This window comes from Lacerta agilis, chromosome 14 (assembly GCF_009819535.1).
Source record: "Lacerta agilis isolate rLacAgi1 chromosome 14, rLacAgi1.pri, whole genome shotgun sequence".
NCBI classification, from domain to species: domain Eukaryota; kingdom Metazoa; phylum Chordata; class Lepidosauria; order Squamata; family Lacertidae; genus Lacerta; species Lacerta agilis.
Window position 1 is genome coordinate 5,010,888 of NC_046325.1, and position 20,702 is coordinate 5,031,589.

The window sequence follows — 20,702 nt, forward strand, 5'->3', positions numbered from 1 at the left end:
TTCTCATCAGCTGTACGCCATAATCATCACAATTATAACAAATAAAGGCTTGACATACCACGCTCAGCATGTCATGAGTCTATCTCATATATTAGTTTCACTTTTAAGTTGAATTACTGAAAGAAATGAACCTTTCCACGATATTCTGATTTTTCGAGTTTCACCTGTAGAAGTATAATCAACCGTAAAAAGGTAAAGGGACCCCTGACCATTAGGTCCAGTCGAGTCCGACCCTGGGGTTGCGGCGCTCATCTCGCTTTACTGGCCGAGGGAGCCGGCGTACAGCTTCCGGGTCATGTGGCCAGCATGACTAAGCCGCTTCTGGCGAACCAGAGCAGCAAACGGAAATGCCAGTTACCTTCCCGCCAGAGCGGTACCTCTTTATCTACTTGCACTTCGTGCTTTCGAACTGCTAGGTTGGCAGGAACAGGGACCGAGCATCGGGAGCTCACCCCTCGCGGGGATTCGAACTGCCGACCTTCTGATAACAGGCTAAAAAATAGCTTCTATCCGTGGGCTGTTTGGCTGTTGAATGGAAAATAACATAGCGAAATTGACTTGCTAGGTACTGTAGTGTGTTGCTCGGTAAGGGATTGAGTGTTTGGATGGGGGGGAGGCTCGTTTAATTTTTAATTTCATTGTACACATGGTGTACAATGACAATAAAGGTATTATTACTAGGTGGTATGTATGTGTAAATAAAGCCTCAGTTTTTACCTCTACCTACGTCTTAAAGGACACCGCCGTCTCCACTGACCGTCATTCCGAGGAAATGGGAACCCCTGGATTCTCTCCTTGCTCGGATATTGCGGGGTGGCGTGCATTAATATTAAGAATAAATTGAACACAAAGCCCCCCTTTCGGGTTTCTCTCTCCAACTTGTGTGCCGTTTGTCAGTGTCAAAAGGGTGCCTCAGCAAACTTCCCCCACCCCCGCACCATGCAAAACATGCGTGGCATGACTGATAAAAGTGCCAATTTTCTTGATGGAGTGTATGAGTCATTCTCCTCCTCGCCCTTTTGCACAGAAACTCCCCAAAACAGGCTCATTTGGCTGCGTCACCCCTCAGCCGATGCTCTTCTTATTACTGTTTCGAAGAAGGAAACCAGACAGGGTGCGACAGACGTCACTGAGGCCGCTTTGCCGAAAGTCGAACGAATGAGGTGGCAGCGGGGTGTTTGGGAGAGATGTGAAACTGCAGGGGGAGGGAACCGAGATGGTACTGCTGCAGGGGGGGGGGTAGGTGGGTGGGTGAAAAAGCCAGCAAACGAGAAACTAAACAAGATTAGACCAACAGAAGCTAAGAGGGTCTTTTTTGGCTGCCACATGTTTCCAGCCAAGTGTTTTGCTGCCCAAGAATCCTGGGAACGGAGGTATGCCAATGGCGCTGGGAATTGTAGTTCTGGGGAAGGGGTAAAGGAGAGTTCCCAGGATCCTTTGGGGGGGGGGGAAGCCATGTACCTTAAAGGTTTGGTGGGTTTGGGGTATCACATGACAGGGCAAGGAAAGATGTGCTCTCCTAAGCTGTGGGTTAAACCACAGAGCCTAGGGCTTGCTGATCAGAAGGTCGGCGGTTCGAATCCCCATGACGGGGTGAGCTCCCATTGCTCGGTCCCTGCTCCTGCCAACCTAGCAGTTCAAAAGCATGTCAAAGTGCAAGTAGATAAATAGGTACTGCTCCGGCGGGAAGGTAAACGGCGTTTCCGTGCGCTGCTCTGGTTCGCCAGAATCGGCTTAGTCATGCTGGCCACATGACCCGGAAGCTGTACGTCGACTCCTTCGGCCAGTAAAGCGAGATGAGCGCCGCAACCCCAGAGTCGTCTGCGACTGGACCTAATGGTCAGGGGTCCCTTTACCTTTACATTTAAGCATGTTCACACTCCTGTCTCTGAGACTTCTGCCCTGGCTCGGTGAGGTCCACAGAATGGAAGAGGGCAGGATCCCACCCAAGGATGTGCCTCTACGGTATGGTTACCAGATTTTTTTAAATGAATCCGGGGACACTTTCTCTTTTTTTCTTTTTTTGAAGCTGAGTAGCAACAAGGAGTCAGTAGTGGGGATATTGAGGCTTAAGACCCTGGGCCCAAGCACACATGCATAGTGTATAAAGGTGCAAAGCCCTTCTTTCGCACCCTGTGAAACATAAATGCACCGACCGACCGCATCTCCCAGGCCTTCCCTCATCTCCTGCCCCCTTCTCCCTTTGTTTTGACTGATTGGGGGAGGTTTGGGAGTAGCGGGCGGGCGGCGCGCCGTTGCCCAGTTTTTTAAAAACTCTGCGCATTTATGTTTCACAGGGTGCGAAAGAAGGGCTTTGCACATTGCCTGGAAGAATAACCACACCCCTAGAGCCCCTCCTGGGCAACGGCCGCCGGACTGCAACTCCTGAGCCTCCCCCGCTCCGTCAAAACAAAGGGGGAAGGGGGCAGGAGATCTGTACTTCTGGACGTCCCCGGTTCCCCTTCAGCAGTGGTGGCAGCAGTGAGCAGCTCCTGAAGCCAGCCAGGGCCAACTGCGCTACCAGGCAGGCTCCGGGCTGCTGAGGCCACCGCTGCCAGGGCCATCTTAAGTATATCAGGCACCCTGGTGCGACGGTGAACTTGCACTCTGCCGGGCAGCCGGAGGGCGCAGTGGGGACGGCGAAGTCGCGCTCCCACGCTCCGCCGGGACGGCCAACTCGTGCTCCCACGCTCCGCCGGGTAGCTGTAGGGCACGGCGCAGTGGGCGCTGCTGGCGGGGCTAGAGGGCGGAGGCACCCTCCAGGCCATGGCGCCCTGGCACCTTACACCAGTAGGCTCAATGGTTAAGACGCCTCTGGCCACTGCCACGTTTCCTGGGGACAGATGTGCAAATCTGGGGACATTCAGGGGATGGAATTTGTCCGGGGACAGATTTGCAAATCCGGTGACCGGGAATGTCTGGTAACCCTACTCTACGGGGAGCTGGCTTCAGGCACCAGGCCTGGTGGCCGGCGAACTCTGCGCCACAAGAGCATCTGCAAATGTGGCACGAAGGTTGGCAACATCAACGCCGCCGTGTAGGAATTGCAGTGCCTGGAGGCAGCCAGTCGGGCCATTTATCCACCGCAGTGACCAGAGGAGGAATGACCACCGGGAGGAGTGCAGAGAGGAGGTCATCCCGTCCGACATTTCTCTGCTGAAAACAGGGACGTCCTATTCCATTATTGTAATTCAAATTATAGTTTTAATATACTATTTATTTTGCCCACTTTGTTGGTAAATGGGTTGCCATGCACCTGGAATTTCTACGAGTTCCCCCCCCCCAAAAAAAGCTCAACAACAACTTTTGAGTTTCATTTCCCAAAAATATGGCAGCTCTATCGGTAGTCCCAACAAAATCTGGAGGGCACCAGGTTGAAGAAGGCTGGCATAGACCAATCCTTCCTGTAGTAGCCTTAGGTTTGGGATGTTTCTGGACTATGCATCCCAACAGACAAAAACCCTGTGAATTCTAAGGCAGCCCTTTTCACAGTAGCAACAGAATTCACACCTGATGCTTGGAATTCATTGTTTGTTATCAGCAGAAAGCCTGAAAGGCAGAACTGAGATAAGATGATGTGAAGGCCAAGGCCCAAGACCATCCCTCACTCCCAGCTGCATTTTCCAAATTATTCCGAAGCCTTTGCTTTTAACTTTTGCCATCGCAGGGGAGTCTCCAGACCCAGGTTTCAAGGAGTCGAAAAACCTCGTCCACGGTGTTGTAGGGGGGAAAAAATCCCTGCTCCCTTTTCCTTATGGGGTATTCCAGAGCCTGTCCTTAAGTGGGTTCCCTATCGGTAGGAGAAAGTAACAGAGGCCAACCAAGAGAATACTGAGAAGCAAAGCAGCTAGTAAGCCTGATCAAACTGTTGCAATAGGGTTCCCCACTCACCACACGCAGGAGGGAGGAGAGAACCCAGAACAAGCCCTTATATAGACTTTTGAAATTGCCCACCCTGTAGCCCAAGACCACCCCCCAAAACATCATACATACATCACAGAAGGAGGCAGTCTAAAGCAGAAATCCTGTCTGCCAGGATACCTGATAGTGGTCACTGATTGCATTACCTGGGCAGCCTAGCCAATCTTTTGTGATGGTTAATACTTTAGTTCCTATATTTAAGGATCTGGTGACTTCTGTTTCAGTGTATCTGAAGAAGTGTGCATGCACACGAAAGCTCATACCAAGAACAAACTCAGTTGGTCTCTAAGGTGCTACTGGAAAGAATTTTCTATTTTGTTTCGACTTTAGTTCCTGAATTCAGATCACAGGCTCACCCTATTCCTACACAAATACACCCGTAAGACAGGATTTGTAAGCAAAAAGACAATGGTATGCCTTTCCCCATTTCCTCCTTCCTTGCAGAGAAATATATTGAGGTCAATTTGGGAGAGTCAAAATGGCTTCGGGATTGCTCTCCTGTACTATTTCAGACACATGGTTTATATACTTACGTATTTATTTGCCTTGTACATTTATGAGTGTTTATTTTATATTTGGGGCCTTAGAATTCTAATAACAACAGGATTTTTTTTCTGGGGTGGGGGCAAAGTGAAATACAGAAAGCGATCATGAACATAAATGAGACAGACAGGACCTGTATATTTACCAGGCGCTGGAATCTACAGGAGAATTATAGCATCATAGAACTGTAAAGTTGGAAGGGACCCTGAGGGTCATCTAGTCCAACCCCCCCCCTCAGCAATGCAGGAATCCTTCTCACAGCTGTCCCTGGGTGGGCTTGAACCTCCAACCTTCTGGAGAGCGGAGGGCTTTTGTGCTTGAATCCTGCAGGACAATTTTTATTTTCTTAAATTTTGTCCCATATCTCAGGTTCTACAAATGCTGGAAAGAGACTGGTTGCACCAAATATTATATCGTTCCGGGAACCTTAGTTCTTAAAATAAATGCCAAACACTGGATTTAGGAGAAATCAAGAGTAAGCGTTTTATTGCAATAAAAGGTCCAGGGAGTCATCTCCAAAAGACTGGACATTAATCACAGGTATCCAAAGGTTTTTTATAGATCCTTCAAACGTTACATATTCATGCCTTGCATTAAGCATCAAGCCAATGAGTGTATGACAGCAACCCAGAAATCCAACCCTCTTGGTCCCCAGAAGACTCTCTGAACTTCACCCTAGTTAGCTGAGACAAGGAGATTCACTTCTGCTTTCTTGTAACAACCTTCTGCCCCTGTGAACTCTCCTTTCGTTGGGTCATTGTTTCAGCTTGGTAAGCATATAAATCTCATTATGTCAGACTTGGTCAAACTCTATATGTATCTCAGACACCCAGAACATTTTGCAGACATCCTGTTTCTCCCAACACATCCTGACTCACTTGGGGACATAGGACCCATGACATAATTTATATCTTCTGCGGTCAATCTGCCTAGCTATTTCTGCTTAGTTCAGGTATAACCCACAAACTCTTTGTAAGAAGCATTCCTTACAAGGTACAGTCTTAACGCATAAGCATACAGAATAAAGCAAAGGTGAGATTATATGTTCCCAGGTTACAACAATTTATTCAATTATTTGTTTTTTAAAAAAAGGTGGGGTGGGGGAGAAATCTGGGTCTTATCGTTCATAGGGTAGGGTGGGGACTGCCCCCTTGCGTCCCACACAAAGCAGACACCATGTAAAATTTTGGGCATTCCATTTTGGGCTTATCAGAGACTGGGTTAGAAGAACCTTTTTCCAAAATAGAGGGCACAGTGTTGTGGAAAGCTGGGCTGGATCCCCCTATCCACCAAAACCAAAACTTTCCAGAAGGGTGGCAGTATTTAATCTCTTGCAGAAAAAACAACAACAAAGATTCTCAATCTCCCAGGACATTCTATACAAGATCTCAAAGTAGCTGTCTTAATACAAAGGAATTTCAGAAACAGACCGGAAAGAGAAGTTGCTGAATTGCAACTAATTACCAAACTTAAAACCATGGAGAGACCTGGTCTGAACAAAGACATTGGATTCTTATCTCATTATACACGACAAAGCTATTTTTAAGCCATCTCACCCTTGCTTTTTCCTGTAAGACCAATTGCAGTCGTTAACAGTCGCCAACAGGTTTTCCACACCTATCAGCCAATCACCCCCATTCCCACGACCCTTCTGAGTAATACCCCTCCTCACTCTCTCACTATATATAAGGGTCTGGTGACTTCCTTTTCAGTGTATCTGGAGAAGTGTGCATGCACACTGAAGCTCATACCAAGAACAAACTTAGTTGGTCTCTAAGGTGCTACTGGAAGGAATTTTTTTATTTTTTATTTTGTTTTGACTATGGCAGACCAACACGGCTACCTACCTGTAAAAGATTCTCGTGACGCCTTAATGGCTTAATAAATTTGTTTCGCAGACTACAGTCCAGTCCATCAGATACATGTTAATGTATCTGTTATGCTCATCCCTGTATGTACATGTTACTGTAAAGGTTATAAAGGTTGTTATGAATGGTGCAGGGGAAACTGGAAAGTTAGGTCAGAGGGAAGTGAAAGGCAGGAAAAGTATAGAAAGAGAAAGCTGCCTTAATATTGGTGGTACTGTAATTTACAAAACAGTTGTTGATAGCACACAAATTCTGGCACTGGTAAGTCAATCGATGCATCTTCATTTTAGTTAAAACTGCAACAAAACACGTTTTTGGTGATGTGGCCTCCTTGAGTAAGTAAAAATATAAAAGGAGGCGAAGTGTGATACAAGTTGTGTACTGCTGATCACACACACACACACACACTTATATCATACTTTGGGAATTACTATTATGTCCAATGGTGTATAAAGTTGAAGAAACTATGACTACTTACAAAACAAAGGATGCATGACATCTACATTGAAAATTCTTTTTCTGGACTTAAATCAATGTCAACAGATGTTCGGTTTGCTTGCATTGGTGATTCAGTGGCAGAATTGTCACCTGCCACGTGGGAGACTCTGGGTTCGATTCCCAGCCAATGCAAATTCCTCCCCCGTCCCCCCTCCCCACACACTCCACCCCATGCAAGAGAATCCAGTCATTGCAAAAGCAACGGTGACAGTTGTTGGCGCCTAGAAGATTTGTTTCAGCAAAACCATTCGTGCACCACAGCACAAGCCAGCAGCCCGCCTGCGCTGCATGCACCTGATGAAATTGATGGTGTTGCACAGAAAGCTTATGGTTTTGCAACTGAGGAACATTGGATACCTTTTGGGGGGCAGCAAAAGGAAGCTTCTTGCATTGGCCGGGAATCGAACCCGGGCCTCCCGCGTGGCAGGCGAGAATTCTACCACTGAACCACCAATGCATTTGCGTGTGCAACTTTCCTGCAGCAACTCTTTTTAATTACTGCAATTATCAAGAATGCTTTTGTGCAGCAACAACCAGAAGCCGTCGGCATAATGTGCATAGGCATCCCTGCAAAACTTACAGCTCGTGCCTGCATTGGTGGTTCAGTGGTAGAATTCTCGCCTGCCACGCGGGAGGCCCGGGTTCGATTCCCGGCCAATGCAACAGTGTTTTTTTTTTTTAATTATGGATTGATTGACTGACTCCGATTCATAGCTGCCAACCCTCCCTTTTTTTGCAGTGGGAATTTCATCTGGGCGCTGTGTTTCCTTGGGCTGCTCTGAGCCATAAACCCTGACATAAACCCATGCCCGCAGCTTGGAGTTCCAAACGTTAACATGATCCCCCCCCCCCTCCTTTCGATGACTTGCAACCGCGATCGCGCGTGTTTTTTAGACTCGGAAGCCCCACTGCGTTCGACAGGAGTTCACATCCCCACGTTAAAGTGTCGCGATGCAGAGAGAACTGCAGTTGCAGCCCGGCTCCCTTTTGCTTCTCGGCGAGCAGCCTCCTCCTGATGCAGCAGCGATCATGGCTTTGCAACCCTCTGCCTGCAAGACCCCGGGTCCAGCTCTTGCCCTGTTCAAAGCCCTCCCAGTTGCTGCAACCCCGCTGGTTTCCAAAGAGCCAAGTTGTGTTTTGCATTCACCACTTTTGTATTATTATTATTACAATTATTATTATTATTATCTTCTGCAAAGAGTTGGATGACGATGCGTCGTCTGAAAGCGGCTTGAACCCTATCAGTGTGATTCCCAGAGCAACATTTTCAAAAGGCTGGTTGTTTATTGGGAGGCGAACCCCGCCACCTCCAGGCCACTGGCCGTTCAACGAGCTGGGACTGGTGGGAGCTTGGAGTCTAAGCCCTGCAGGCTCCCCAGCCCTGGTCCAAGAGGTGGGCTAGGCTGAGAGGCGGGGACTGGTCCCCAGCGGCACACAGTGAGCTCCGCGGCCGAATGAAAAGATTCGAACCCTCTTCTACCCAAGGTCCTAGTGGTCTAACCCTCTAACCATCACATAGGTAGGGGTTACGTTTACGTGGGCAGGGCAACGTCTGAATGCTGGGATGCACACGCGAACACACAACAGACCCAAATGAGCCACGCGACATTTCCCGCAAGAAATAAATCCTGAGCCAGAAAATAACGTGGACTCCCGAGCTTACTTTCACCGCTACCCCCCCCCCCCATCAAGAATTGCAGGGATGGAAGGGAGCCCTGAGGGTCATCTAGTCCAGCCCCATGCAATGGCAGGAATCTCAGTTAAAACATAGAAATCTCCAAGGAAGGAAGGAAGCGGAGTGTTGCTGCTGCTGCCACTTAAGTGAAATCGCAGCCGCAATCTTGAATTTCTCCTTAATCAAGGCCAGTGATTCTTTCACGGCTACAGTTAAAATGACTTTTGTCAAAGGAAACCCGGAAGTGAAGCCTCCAGACGGAGAAAGCGCTGGTCTTCTAAAAACCCAACAACCCCTCTATATGTCAACGAGCCATTCCGGGCAATCATAAGATGGGAGAGGGGAGAAATGGCCGGGCCCCGCGCTTCAATTTCTCTACTGCGCATGTGCCCGTTGGGGCACGCATGCCCAGTGAGCTGCAGCTGCTCTTCCCCCCCCCCCCGCCTCCTGGGAGCGATGGCGGCGATGGAGGCGGTGAAGATGGCGTCGCCCAAGAGCGCGCCCAAAGACGCTCAGGTGTGGGGTTGGGAGGGGAGGAGGCGGGAAGAGCGGAGAGGGGCTGCCGGGGACCCCCACCCCCTGGGCTTGCATGGGCTGCAGCTGCAAGGAAAGCGGTTGCATTTCTTTCTTGCAGCCCAGTTTGCACCCCATAACGGGAATCCTGCCTCTCACGCGCCCTTCTGTTCTGTTGGTTTGCACAGGTGATGGCCCAGATCCTGAAAGACATGGGGATCACTGAATATGAACCACGGGTTATAAATCAGATGCTGGAGTTTGCATATAGTAAGTTGTCTCCATGCTGTGTGTGTGTGTGTGTTTTTTTTTTTTAAAAAAAACAAACAAACAAAATGTTGCCTCGATGTCAAAAGGTTTGGGTGAATTTGCCCACACCAGTTGGGATATATAAATTGTTACAGGAATTCTAAGGTCTCAGATACAGAATAAATGTTGATAATTGCACAAGGTAAACACACATAGATAAGTTACAGGTAGGTAGCCGTGTCGGTCTGCCATAGTCGAAACAAAAGAAAAAAATTCCTTCCAGTAGCACCATAAGTTTGTTATTGGTATGAGCTTTGGTGTGCATGCACACTTCTTCAGATACCAGGTATATGAAGAAGTGTGCATGCACACGAAAGCTCATACCAATAATAAAAATAATTTATTATTTGTACCCCACCCATAACAAACTTACCGGTAGTCGGTCTCTAAGGTGCTACTGGAAGGAATTTTTTTATTTTGTTTCACACATAGCTACGGTAAGTATATAAACCACAGTACAAGAAAGCAATCCAAAAGCCATCTTGGCTCTCCCTAAAGACTCTCAGTATTTCCTCTGCCTCCTTAATCCCCCTTTGCCTTAACAGGTGGGCAGATAGCAATTTGGGGGGGGGGGGAGTTCCTGAAGGGATTCATCTCCTATATTTATGAACCTCCTTTGTATTAATTGTGATTGTTTGCTGAGATGCTCTGCACTGAGCGATGTCTGACAGGCATCTTGATTGTCATATCAAATGCCAATGTTTTGTGTAAACTGTGTCTGGAACTATGTGAAACTTGCCAAAACCTCAGGAATATCGCACCTTGGCCTGCCTGAGCCACAGCACCCCCACCTTAGGCGTTATATACTGTAATTTCTTACTGTTTGTAGAGGGGGTGTCCTCCTTCTCTACGCCAAAATACAAACCCTTAAAAGGGATGTTTCTTCTTGGTTTGGGGTCTCTCTTGCCTCCTCGCAAGGAGGGGAGGGAACTCTTGTCGCAACAGAAAAATAAAGATCTGCTTTGCTTTCATTGCCTTCTGCCTCCATCCATTCATCTCTGACCGATCATGGACTTAGGGGACTCAGTCCCTTGGGGGAGTTGGCCAGCAAAAGCAAACCCACCCCTGTTTTATCTATATCACCCCCGACTTGGATGGCTTTAAGAGAGTATCAGAGAATAATAAGGCTTCCAATGGCTGCTGTGGGCTACCTCCAGTTTCAGAGGCAGTATGCTTCTGAACCAGCGTTAGTGTCAGGATGCTGTCAGCGGCTCCTGGCTGGTTGCACAGGAAAGTATAGAGACAAGGAAAAGTTTCTTGCAGTCCTTTTTCATTTCAGTCTTTACAGAGAGAGGCTATAGCAGTGTTTTTCAACCTTTTTTGGGCAAAGGCACACTTGTTTCATGAAAAAAATCACGAGGCACACCACCATTAGAAAATGTTAAAAAATTTAACTCTGTGCCTATATTGACTATATATAAAGTAATTTTTCAATTTTTCCCACGGCACACCAGGCAACATCTCGCGGCACACTAGTGTGCCGCGGAACAGTGGTTGAAAAACACTGGGCTATAGAACCCAGCCTGTTGGATAATGTTGTTGTCCCTTGTGAATCCATCGGGCCCCCAAAATGACAACTAGGCATTCTGTTTTGGCAACTGTAACCCTGGTTTAAGGAGCCGTTTGGCGCCCAGCTTATATTTCTGAGTTTCTAACCCTCTTCTGAACACAGATTTGTTGGGAATCGCAAGTGAACAGGATACTAGGCTAAATGAGCCTCTGGCTTAATCCTGCAGGCCACTCTTATGTTCTTGCATTTCGGCTTTTACTTCCTGACAGGGTATGTGACAACCATCTTGGAAGATGCCAAAATTTATTCCAGTCACGCGAAGAAGTCGAGTGTCGACGCAGACGATGTGAGGCTGGCTATCCAGTGCAGGACAGACCAGTCATTCACTTCGCCGCCACCCAGAGATGTATGTTTTAACTGTTTTTAATTATCCTTTAGCTGTTGTTGTTTTTTAAATTACCTTACGTGTAAATGGCCTTGAGATCGCGGTTTGAAAGGCGATTAATAGATCAGTGGTGTATTAATACATCAATGCCTCTAGCAATTTCTATAGCATCATGTGATATTGGGGAAAGGGAAGAATTCTTATTATTCATGTAAAGCCATACAGGAAGGCAAGTGTAGCCATCGCCTTGCTCAAGCTTAACTAGTCGGAAGTGCCTGGGTAGATCACCTGGGAGCCACATATATACCATCCTGTGCCCTGTTATGGAAGGAAGGTGGCAGGTAAACAATATCTAACTAAACAAATAAAAGGCAGGGAGGAGGAATAAGAGAGGCTAAGGCCCAGTGAGAGCCAGTGTGGTGTAGTGGTTAAGAGCAGTGGACTCGTAATCTGGTGAACCGGGTTTGCGTCTCCGCTCCTCCACATGCAGCTGCTGGGTGACCTTGGGCTAGTCACACTTCTCTGAAGTCTCTCAGCCCCACTCACCTCACAGAGTGTTTGTTGTGGGAGAGGAAGGGAAAAGGAGAATGTTAGCTGCTTTGAGACTCCTTTGGGTAGTGATAAAGTGGGGTATCAAATCCAAACTCTTCATCGTCATCCACACCTTACATTTTAACGCTCTGTGATAGCACTTTAAACACTGTTGACTCCCCCCTCAAAGAATTCTGAGTGATGCAGTTTGTTAAGAAAGCTGAGTTGTTTGGAGAGCTCTTTTTCCCCTCACAGGGATACAGTTTTCAAGAGGTACAGTTTTCAAATAATAGCTCTGTGAGGGGAATAGGGGCATCCTAACAACTCTCAGCACCCTCAAGGCCGAGAATTAGCTCAGTTGGTTAGAACTGATAACGCCAAGCTTACGGGTTCGATTCCCGTATGCGCCACCTTCCTATTCCTGCATTGCAGGGGGGTTGGGCTAAATGACCCTGGGGATCCCTTCGAACTCTGCAGTTCTATGATTCTTACGTACTTAACAAACTTCAGCTTCCAGAATTCTTTGGGGAAAGGTCTCAGGCTCAGTCCTTGGCATCTCTTCCAGGTCTGGCTGATTGAGACCCTGGCCTGAAACCCTAGGGCAGGCACAGGCAAACTCTGCCCTCCAGATGTTTTGGGACTACAACTCCCATCACCCCTAGCTAACAGGACCAGTGGTCAGGGATGATGGGAGTTGTAGTCCCAAACCAACTGGAGGGCAGAGTTTGCCTGTGCCCGCCCTAGAGAGCTGCTGCTTCCAATCAGGGAGCCCAATACTGAGCTTGCTGGAGCAATGGACTGACTTGGTTCAAGGTACCTTCCTGTGTTCTTACTACTACTTCTTTTTCTTTCTTGGAAAAAGTTTTTGCTAGATATTGCGAGACAGAAGAACCAAACGCCGTTGCCTCTGATAAAGCCGTACTCGGGCCCGAGGTTGCCGCCGGATAGATACTGCCTCACAGCGCCAAATTACAGGCTGAAGTCTTTTCAGAAGAAGGTGAGGAGCCTACCCAAAATGAAGAGTCTCTCTGCCACGGACTCTCCCCGCTCACTGAACCCTGTAGCTTCTCCAGCTTCCAGTCTTCTTCCTCTGTCCGCTCATTGTCATCCCACCACCGATCCCCGGGCTCTGAGCCTTCTTCCCCTGGGGGTTCCCTAGCTGGTTCCTTCCACCATTCTTCCTCACCCAACCAGCCCATGACAGAGTGTGACTGAATGCACGGCCCTCCCTTTTAAAACAGGCCGTTTTCTGAGCTAGTCACCCTGAACGACCTATTTATTGGGTTCTGCTTCGTTCCAGCTGTCTTCCTCTGCGGCACGGATCACGGTGCCACGACTGAGTGTCGGCGCCGTCACCAGCAGGCCCAGCACGCCGACATTAGGCAAGTAGCAGCTTCTGCTTTTATAGAAGGTTATCTGACTTTCAGAAGACGTCTGAATGCAGCCCTGTTTGGGGAAGTTTTTAATGTTTGCTGTTTTGTCGTGTTTTTAATATTCTGTTGGGAGCCGCCCAGGGTGGCTGGGGGAAACCCAGCCAGATGGGCGGGGTATAAATAATAAATTTTTATACATTTAAAGTGCTCTTATTCCACTTTAAACAGCCATAGCTTCCCCCAGAGAATCCTGGGAAGCATAGTTTGTTGCTGAGAGTTGTTTGGAAGCCCTTATTTCCTTCACGGCAATATAATTCCCAGAGCTTCCTAAGAAGAGGTTAAACCACTCTGGGAATTGTAGTTCTGTGAGGGGATTAGGGGTCGGACACGACGAAAGAACAACAAACAATTCTCAGCACCCTTAACAAACCACAGCTCCCAGAATCCTTTGGGGAAGAAACCATTACTTTAATTTGGCATCAATGCGTCCTATGGCCATAGCTGTCAACTTTTCCCTTTTCTTGCGAGGAATTCTATTCAGAATAAGGGAATTTCCCTTTAAAAAAAGGGAAAAGTTGACAGCTATGCCAATGGGTGTTTGATGATAGTCGAAATAAGAAGACGACTGATAAAACACAGATAGTAAGAGAAGGGGGGGGGAAGGTAAACTGCAGCTCCTGGGGGAAGCCATGAGTGTTAAGCGATAATTCAAATGCATAGCGCAGATGGAGCCTTATTCTTCATGTTTTTGCCTGGCACACACACACACACACACACACACACACCCGCCCCCCAATATGTCACCTTGGATTTAAAAACAACGGGCCGCTGCTTCGAAACCGAATCCTTTTTGTGTGGATTTCAGGAACTCCTTCGGCGCAGACGGTGTCCGTTTCAACGAAAGTTGGCACTCCCATGCCTCTGACCGGTCAAAGATTCACGGTGCAGATCCCGACCTCCCAGACCTCGGTAAAATCAGGTGAGAGCAAGCTACGCCGCCGGGTGTTAATAGCTGCAAAGCTTTTCCTCGAACGGGGGAACCAGGACTCCGCGGCGCAAGAGCTAAACCTTTTGGCAGGCATGAAAAGTGTGAGCTCAAAGTGTGCCTTCTCTCTGTACCTTTTTTTCCCTTCAAGATTGGGGGCGGGCGGGCTGTTTGTGCGTCTTCCAGCTTGCACCCTTATGTGGCAAACTGGGAGAAGTAGCTCACTGCCCAGGCAACCCGCCTGCTTTCAGCTGCCCCCACCTACTCGTCTTCCTTCTTGCAGCTGGTCAGAGCAGGCATAGGTAAACTCGGCCCTCCAGATGTTTCGGGACTACAACTCCCATCACCACTAGCTAACAGGACCAGTGGTCAGGGATGATGGGAGTTGTAGTCCCAAAACATCTGGAGGGCCGAGTTTGCCTATGCCTGGGTCAGATGGTGGCTCTCCCTGTCATTGGCTGATTCATCCTACTGCTGGTCTCTGTGCTTCTTGTCTTGCCAGCCCCAGTGGGCACTAGCCGCTGCTGAGCATAAGGATGGGCTGGCCATTTCCTTCTCTTGAACCTAAGGCAGAGGAGCTGTTGTGAAGGCTGACATCCCTTTCCAGCTAGAGGGCAAAACCCAATACCTGTGCCACCTTCTGGGGGAAGGGGCTATTGGGTCGTTTGTATTTTTATTAGGTATTTTGTGGTTTTGTATCTTGATTTTATTCTGTGGGCCGCCCCGAGCCCCCCAGGTATAGAGCGGTATATGAATTCAATAAATAATACAGTCAAACCTAGGTTGTCGAACGCAATCCGTTCTGGAAGACCGTTGGACTTCCGAAACGTTTGGCGACTGAAAGCGGAAGCCTCGATACAATAGGGAAACTCAAAACGGAAGCTGCGTGGCATGTTCGGATTCTGAAAATCTTTTGAAAACCGGAGCAGTTCCGGGTTTTCTGCGTTAGGGAGCCAAAATGTTCAAAAATGGAGCTGTTCAAGAAATGAGGCTTGACTGTAAATAATAATAATAATAATAATAATAATAATAATAATAATAATAATGCTTGATGCAAGTTTTTTGGCTGAGAATAATGGCAGTTGGGGAAGCCACTGTCATGGGTTCCACAGGCCTGCAAAGTACACAGGTTTCTCGCCTTAACTTCACAAATGCTTGGAAATTAAGTGGCCTTCACAGAGCAAAAGCATGCCTGTCTTATCAGAGCTGCATTCCTCTGTCACAAGAACAGGGTGTTTACTCTTCACCCGGCTGCCTCAAGGCTGCGTTTCTCCTGCGGAAAAAAAAAAAATTCCGGCGCATCCTTAACTCATTCTGGATAGAGGGAGCCAGCTGGTCTCCTTACCCCGAAGCTGAATGTTGGAAGATTCAGGACAGATTAGGAAAAAAAGTACTTCTTCACGAAGCACACAGTTTTAACTATGGCACTTGCTGTCATTAATTCTACTCAGTATTGATCCAGAGCAGAACTCCAACAGATAGTTAGCAGAGCAAAAACCTAAACATGTTGCAGGATTCCCCCCAAAATAGACCAAAGGCAGTCAGGCGCGTAGCTAACCGCTGGGCTGCTGGGGGCGGCAAGCCCAGCGGCACCCATGGGGGCGGGGCGTCGCTCCGTGCGCATGACGTCATGACGCACGCGCACGGAACAACGCCTCCGCGCGGGCCAGTTGGCCCGCCCCTCTCCCGCTGCGCTCCGTGAGCGGAGCTGTCCCGGGGAAAGGAGAGGGGTTGGGTCAGCTGGCCTGCCCCTGTCCTTTCCCCCGGGCTCCGCTCCCTGAGCCCAGCGGGCAGGGAGCGGAGCGTCGGCGCGTGGGAGTGGTGGGAGGGGAAGCCGCCCGCCACCCCATGCGCCGCCGCTCGCTCCGTCGCCCCGGGAGCAGCAGCACCGCACACATTGTGCGCTGCTGCTCCCACGGCGGCGGAGCGAGCGGCGGCGCGGGGGTGACACGCGGCGGCCCCTCCCACCATTCCCCATGCACCACCGATCACCCCGGGAGGAGCAGCGCCGCATGGACGGGGCGCTCGCTCGGCCGAGCAAGCACCCCGTCCGTGCAGCGCCGCTGCTCCCGGGGTGACGGAGGGAGCGGCGGCCCGTGGGAGTGGTGGGAGGGGCCGCTGCCCGCCACCCCATGCGCCGCCGCCCGCTCCGTCGCCCCGGGAGCAGCAGCACCGCACACACTGCGCGCTGCTGCTTCCACGGCGACGGAGCGAGCGGTGGCGACATGCGGCGGCCCCTCCCACCACTCCCCATGCACCACCGGACACCCCGGGAGGAGCAGCGCCGCACGAACGGGGCGCTCGCTCGGCCGAGCGAACGCCCCGTCCGTGCAGCGCCGCTGCTCCCGGGGTGACGGAGGGGGCGGCGGCGCGTAGGAGTGGCGGGAGGGGCCCCCGCCCGTCACCCCACGCGCCGCCGCTCGCTGCGTCGCCCCAGGAGCAGCAGCACCGCACACACTGTGCGCTGCTGCTCCCACGGCGACGGAGCGAGCGGTGGCGCGCGGGGGTGACGATCCGCGCCCCCCCCCCACGCACCACCGGTCACCCCGGGAGGAGCAGCGCCGCACGGACGGGGTGCTCGCTCGGCTGAGCGAGCATCCCGTCTGTGCAGCGCCGCTGCTCCCGGGGTGACGGAGGGGGCGGCGGCGCGTAGGAGTGGCGGGAGGGGCCCCCGCCCGTCACCCCAACCCGCCGCCGCTCACCCTGTCACTGGGGGCGTACCGCCCCTACCGCCCCTCCCCAGCGACGCCCCTGAAGGCAGTTAATATTTCATCCAGCAGAGCTTTACTGCTACTGAAGGCAAATGAGCATAATATCCAATACATTCAGGATTGGCCCCGTCCATAAGAAATCCAGTTGCAGCAAACTTAAACTTACAATAACTTCTAATAAGACTAAACCTTAATACTATGTACAGAATTGGCAAAGCTGACTGGGAAAATCCAAAACCAGCGTGATCGAGTTTTCCAAAAAGACTGGAGTAAATTTGTACCATATTTGAAGGATAATTGTAAACAATTAATTAACAACACTAGCAGCGTTGATATAAAAAGACTTGTAACGTTAATGATTACTGCCTTTTAATATTTACTCAAAGTTTGTGATAATTGGAATAAGTGAAATGTAAATTGGAAGAGGAACAAATGTTGTGACATAGAAATGAATTATGAAAACCATGAGGCGGGAGGGAGGGAAGTTGATTAGCTCATATGAGCAAAGAGTTAAGATAACAATAAGGATGTACTGTATATTCTGGCGTATAAGACTACTTTTTAATCCAGGAAAATCTTCTCAAAAGTCGGGGGTCGTCTTATACGCCGGGTGGAGAATCTGCTGTCGAGTATATCTCAAACTCTATATTTTAACTGGAAAAGTTGGGGGTCGTCTTATACGCCCAGTCGTCTTATATGCCGGAAAATACGGTATTTAAATATTATAAAATGGAAATTGAATAAAATATTATTATTTTTAAAAACCCTACTATATACAGACCACCACACCAGAAGGAAGAGAGATAGAAAGTGTGAAACTCAGGCTCCTTCTGGCCTTGTTATTATAGTCAGCATGACCTTGACAGAAAGAGATAACAGGACCAGTTTAAGCCAGCTGCACTCGGCTTCTCTGAAGGAACAACGGAAAACATCACGAAACTTCAGCTTGTTTTTTTCACACAGAGAAACGCTCCCAGAGCCCTCTTGAATTAATTAAAATAGGAAAGATCTCTACGCATCAGATCAATATTTTATTTTATTTTCTTGCAAACTTTACGTACATATACACATACACATCGACTTCCTTCCTGTTTTGAGATTTTAGAATTTTTAATCTTTCTGAATTGTTGTGTCTAATGTAAATATTTCCCACACCTCTTTATACCATTCTTCCATTTTATATTCTGCTTGCCCCTTCCACTTCCTAGCTATCATAATTTGTGCAGCTGCCAATAAATTTGTGAGCAAGTAGCCTGCAAACCTTCCACACCATCATACATCATAAATCGATAATAATGCAACCTCTGGAATTTTGATCAGCTTTAACCCAGTGGTTTCTTCCAGTAGCACCTTAGAGACCCACTAAGTTTGTTCTTGGTATGAGCTTTCGTGTGCATGCACACTTCTTCAGATACACACAAACTTAGTTGGTCTCTAAGGTGCTACTGGAAGGAATTTTTTATTTTATTTTGTTTTGACTATGGCAGACCAACATGGCTACCTACCTGTAACCAGTGGTTTCTGTTATCTCCTTAAACACCCTTTGCCCCCCCCAAATTGGACATATTTACACCCCCACCACATAAGAACGTAATTCCGTTTCCTGGCATCCCCTCCAACATAGCACCAAATATTCCTTGTTTATTAGATTCAATCTGACTGGTGTTAAATACCATCTCCAAACTAATTTATAATAATTTTCTTTTATTCTTATAGACAACATTTTCAATGTACATTTCTCCCATATTTCCCCCCAGCTTTGACTATCATCTATCTATCTATCTATCTATCTATCTATCTATCTATCTATCTATCTATCTACAGGTGAAACTCGAAAAATTAGAATATCGTGGAAAAGTCCATTTATGTAAGCAATTGTTTTCATTAGCTACAGGAGCTTAATATATGAGACAGACTCATGACATGCAAAGCGAGATATGTCAAGCCTTTGCTTGTTGTAATTGTGATGATTGTGGCGCACAGCTGATGAAACCCCCAAAGTTGAAATTGTTAATTTGGGGTTTTAATCAGTTGTACGCCATAATCATCACAATTATAACAAATAAAGGCTTGACATATCTCGCTTTGCATGTCATGAGTCTATCTCATATATTAGTTTCATCTTTTAAGTTGAATTACTGAAAGAAATGAACCTTTCCACGATATTCTAATTTTTCGAGTTTCACCTCTATCTATCTATCTATCTATCTATCTATCTATCTATCTATCTATCTATCTATCCCTCCATCTGTCTATCATTCTTGATTTTTGGCATACAGACAGGCAGTATAAATATCTAACAAATACCCTTCCCTTTCTGCTCCTCAGCGACTCCAACTACCCCCACGGTCCAGAATGTGCTGATCAACCCCTCCCTGATCGGGTCCAAAAACATCCTCATCACCACCAACATGGTATCATCGCAGGGCAGCTCTGGCGAAGCAAACCCTTTGAAAAGGAAGCACGAGGAAGATGACGACTACGATAACTTGTGAAAGAGAATTGCTCACCGGTTTTTTGGCCTTAGTTGTGGCTCTCCCACTTGCCACTTCTCCCTCTACCGAAGCCTTCAAGAATGGAGGGGGCAGAAGACAAGCAGATGGCTCTGCTCTCCCAGTTGGTTACAGTCTAGCTGCTTTGGACCAAAACTGCGGCTGATGGGAGCTTAGATGAAAAACATGTGGAACCCACTAGATGGTGGAAGGCTTAGTACAGGAGCTTTGAAAAAAGTTGATTCTCCTCCTGGCGTAGCCCATTCCTCCGATCTCTCTTGGAATTAAAAAGCAGCAACTGTGCATCTGTTCTGGTGGTAGTCTTGTTTCCTACAACACGTCTTTCTTGGATGGGGGTTGGGGGGGGAAGAGTGCTGTTTCTTCTTCTTTCAAATAATTTTAATTGGGTTTTACATATATTTTCTTTGCATAACATCATAACCTCTTCCCTCAAAAAATAAAACATTTGTCTCCATGAGCCTGTGACTTTCCTCCTCCCTGGCCAGTGGTTTTCAAACAAACTCTATACCTTACATTTTTCCTATATTTCTTATTCCTGCTAAATCTTATCCTTAACTACAATAAGTAATAAATTTATCCTTATAAAGCTTCCTGTAACCCTACTAGCGATGTTAATTGTTTACAGTTGTCCTTCAAATATAAATTTGTTCTAGCCTTTCTAGAAAGCCTGGTCCTGCTGGTTCCGGATTTTTCCTGTCAGTTTTGCCAATTCTGCAGTCCATTAATTTCATCTGCCACTCTTCTTTCGTTGGTAAATCTTCTTGCTTCCATCTTTGGGCTAATAACATTCTTGCCGCTGTTGTCGCATATAAAAACAATGTTTTATCCTGCTTACATATTTCTCTACCTACTATACCTAATAGGAAAGCTTCTGGTTTGTTTGTTTTAAAAAATAGTATATTTCAACATTTTTAAAAGTTCATTATAACACATTTCCCAGAAAGCTGTCACCTCTTTACAAGGCCACCACATATGGTAAAAGTACCTTCTTTTTCTTTACATTCCCAACATAAATTGTTTGTTCTATACATTTTTGCTAATTTCTCTGGTGTTAGGTACCATCTATACATCATTTTCTTTAAGCAAACCTCAAGCAGTAAGGGACAGTGCTGTTTTGACAAAGCTGGTTCTGGAGGCAATCTGGTTTCACGAGGCCAGGGGTGTGTGATGGAAAAACAGCTGTCTCAAGCTGCCCCCCCCACACCTTTTAGAAATACTGAGTGGAAGAATAGCAACGTCATTGCACCCTTTGCTTTGGAGAGCTGCTTGTGTGAGGAGTTCAATATAATATATCTTTAATATACATGTGGAAAATGGAAAAAAGCAGATTTCCCTCTCCATTTTTGTGTGCGATTGTTACTTTCCCA

The 20,702-nt window shown here is 47.8% G+C and overlaps 1 protein-coding gene and 2 non-coding genes across 3 annotated transcripts; 2 read left to right on the top strand and 1 right to left on the bottom strand.

Moving 5' to 3' along the window:
* Positions 1–7,216: 7,216 nt before the first annotated feature.
* Positions 7,217–7,287, bottom strand: TRNAG-GCC. The gene has a single exon. It is a non-coding gene; the product is annotated as a tRNA-Gly (tRNA).
* A 134-nt stretch (positions 7,288–7,421) lies between these two features.
* TRNAG-GCC lies at positions 7,422–7,492 on the top strand. Its single transcript has one exon. It is a non-coding gene; the product is annotated as a tRNA-Gly (tRNA).
* A 1,452-nt stretch (positions 7,493–8,944) lies between these two features.
* Positions 8,945–19,634, top strand: LOC117058495 (transcription initiation factor TFIID subunit 9-like). The gene is made up of 7 exons (XM_033169683.1): positions 8,945–9,021; positions 9,207–9,288; positions 11,107–11,243; positions 12,616–12,750; positions 13,054–13,135; positions 13,992–14,105; positions 19,151–19,634. Exons 1-7 carry the CDS (start codon positions 8,962–8,964, stop codon positions 19,315–19,317), a joined length of 777 nt encoding a protein of 258 aa, XP_033025574.1. The 5' UTR covers positions 8,945–8,961; the 3' UTR covers positions 19,318–19,634.
* Positions 19,635–20,702: the final 1,068 nt, after the last annotated feature.

Excerpts from the sequence above, each read along its gene's own strand:
- LOC117058495 (XM_033169683.1), top strand. The coding sequence starts at position 8,962 with ATGGCGGCGATGGAGGCGGTGAAGATGGCGTCGCCCAAGAGCGCGCCC. Across the intron at positions 9,289-11,106 it reads GATGCTGGAGTTTGCATATA|GGTATGTGACAACCATCTTG; the intron begins GTAAGTTGTCTC and ends ACTTCCTGACAG. Across the intron at positions 11,244-12,615 it reads CTTCGCCGCCACCCAGAGAT|TTTTTGCTAGATATTGCGAG; the intron begins GTATGTTTTAAC and ends TCTTGGAAAAAG.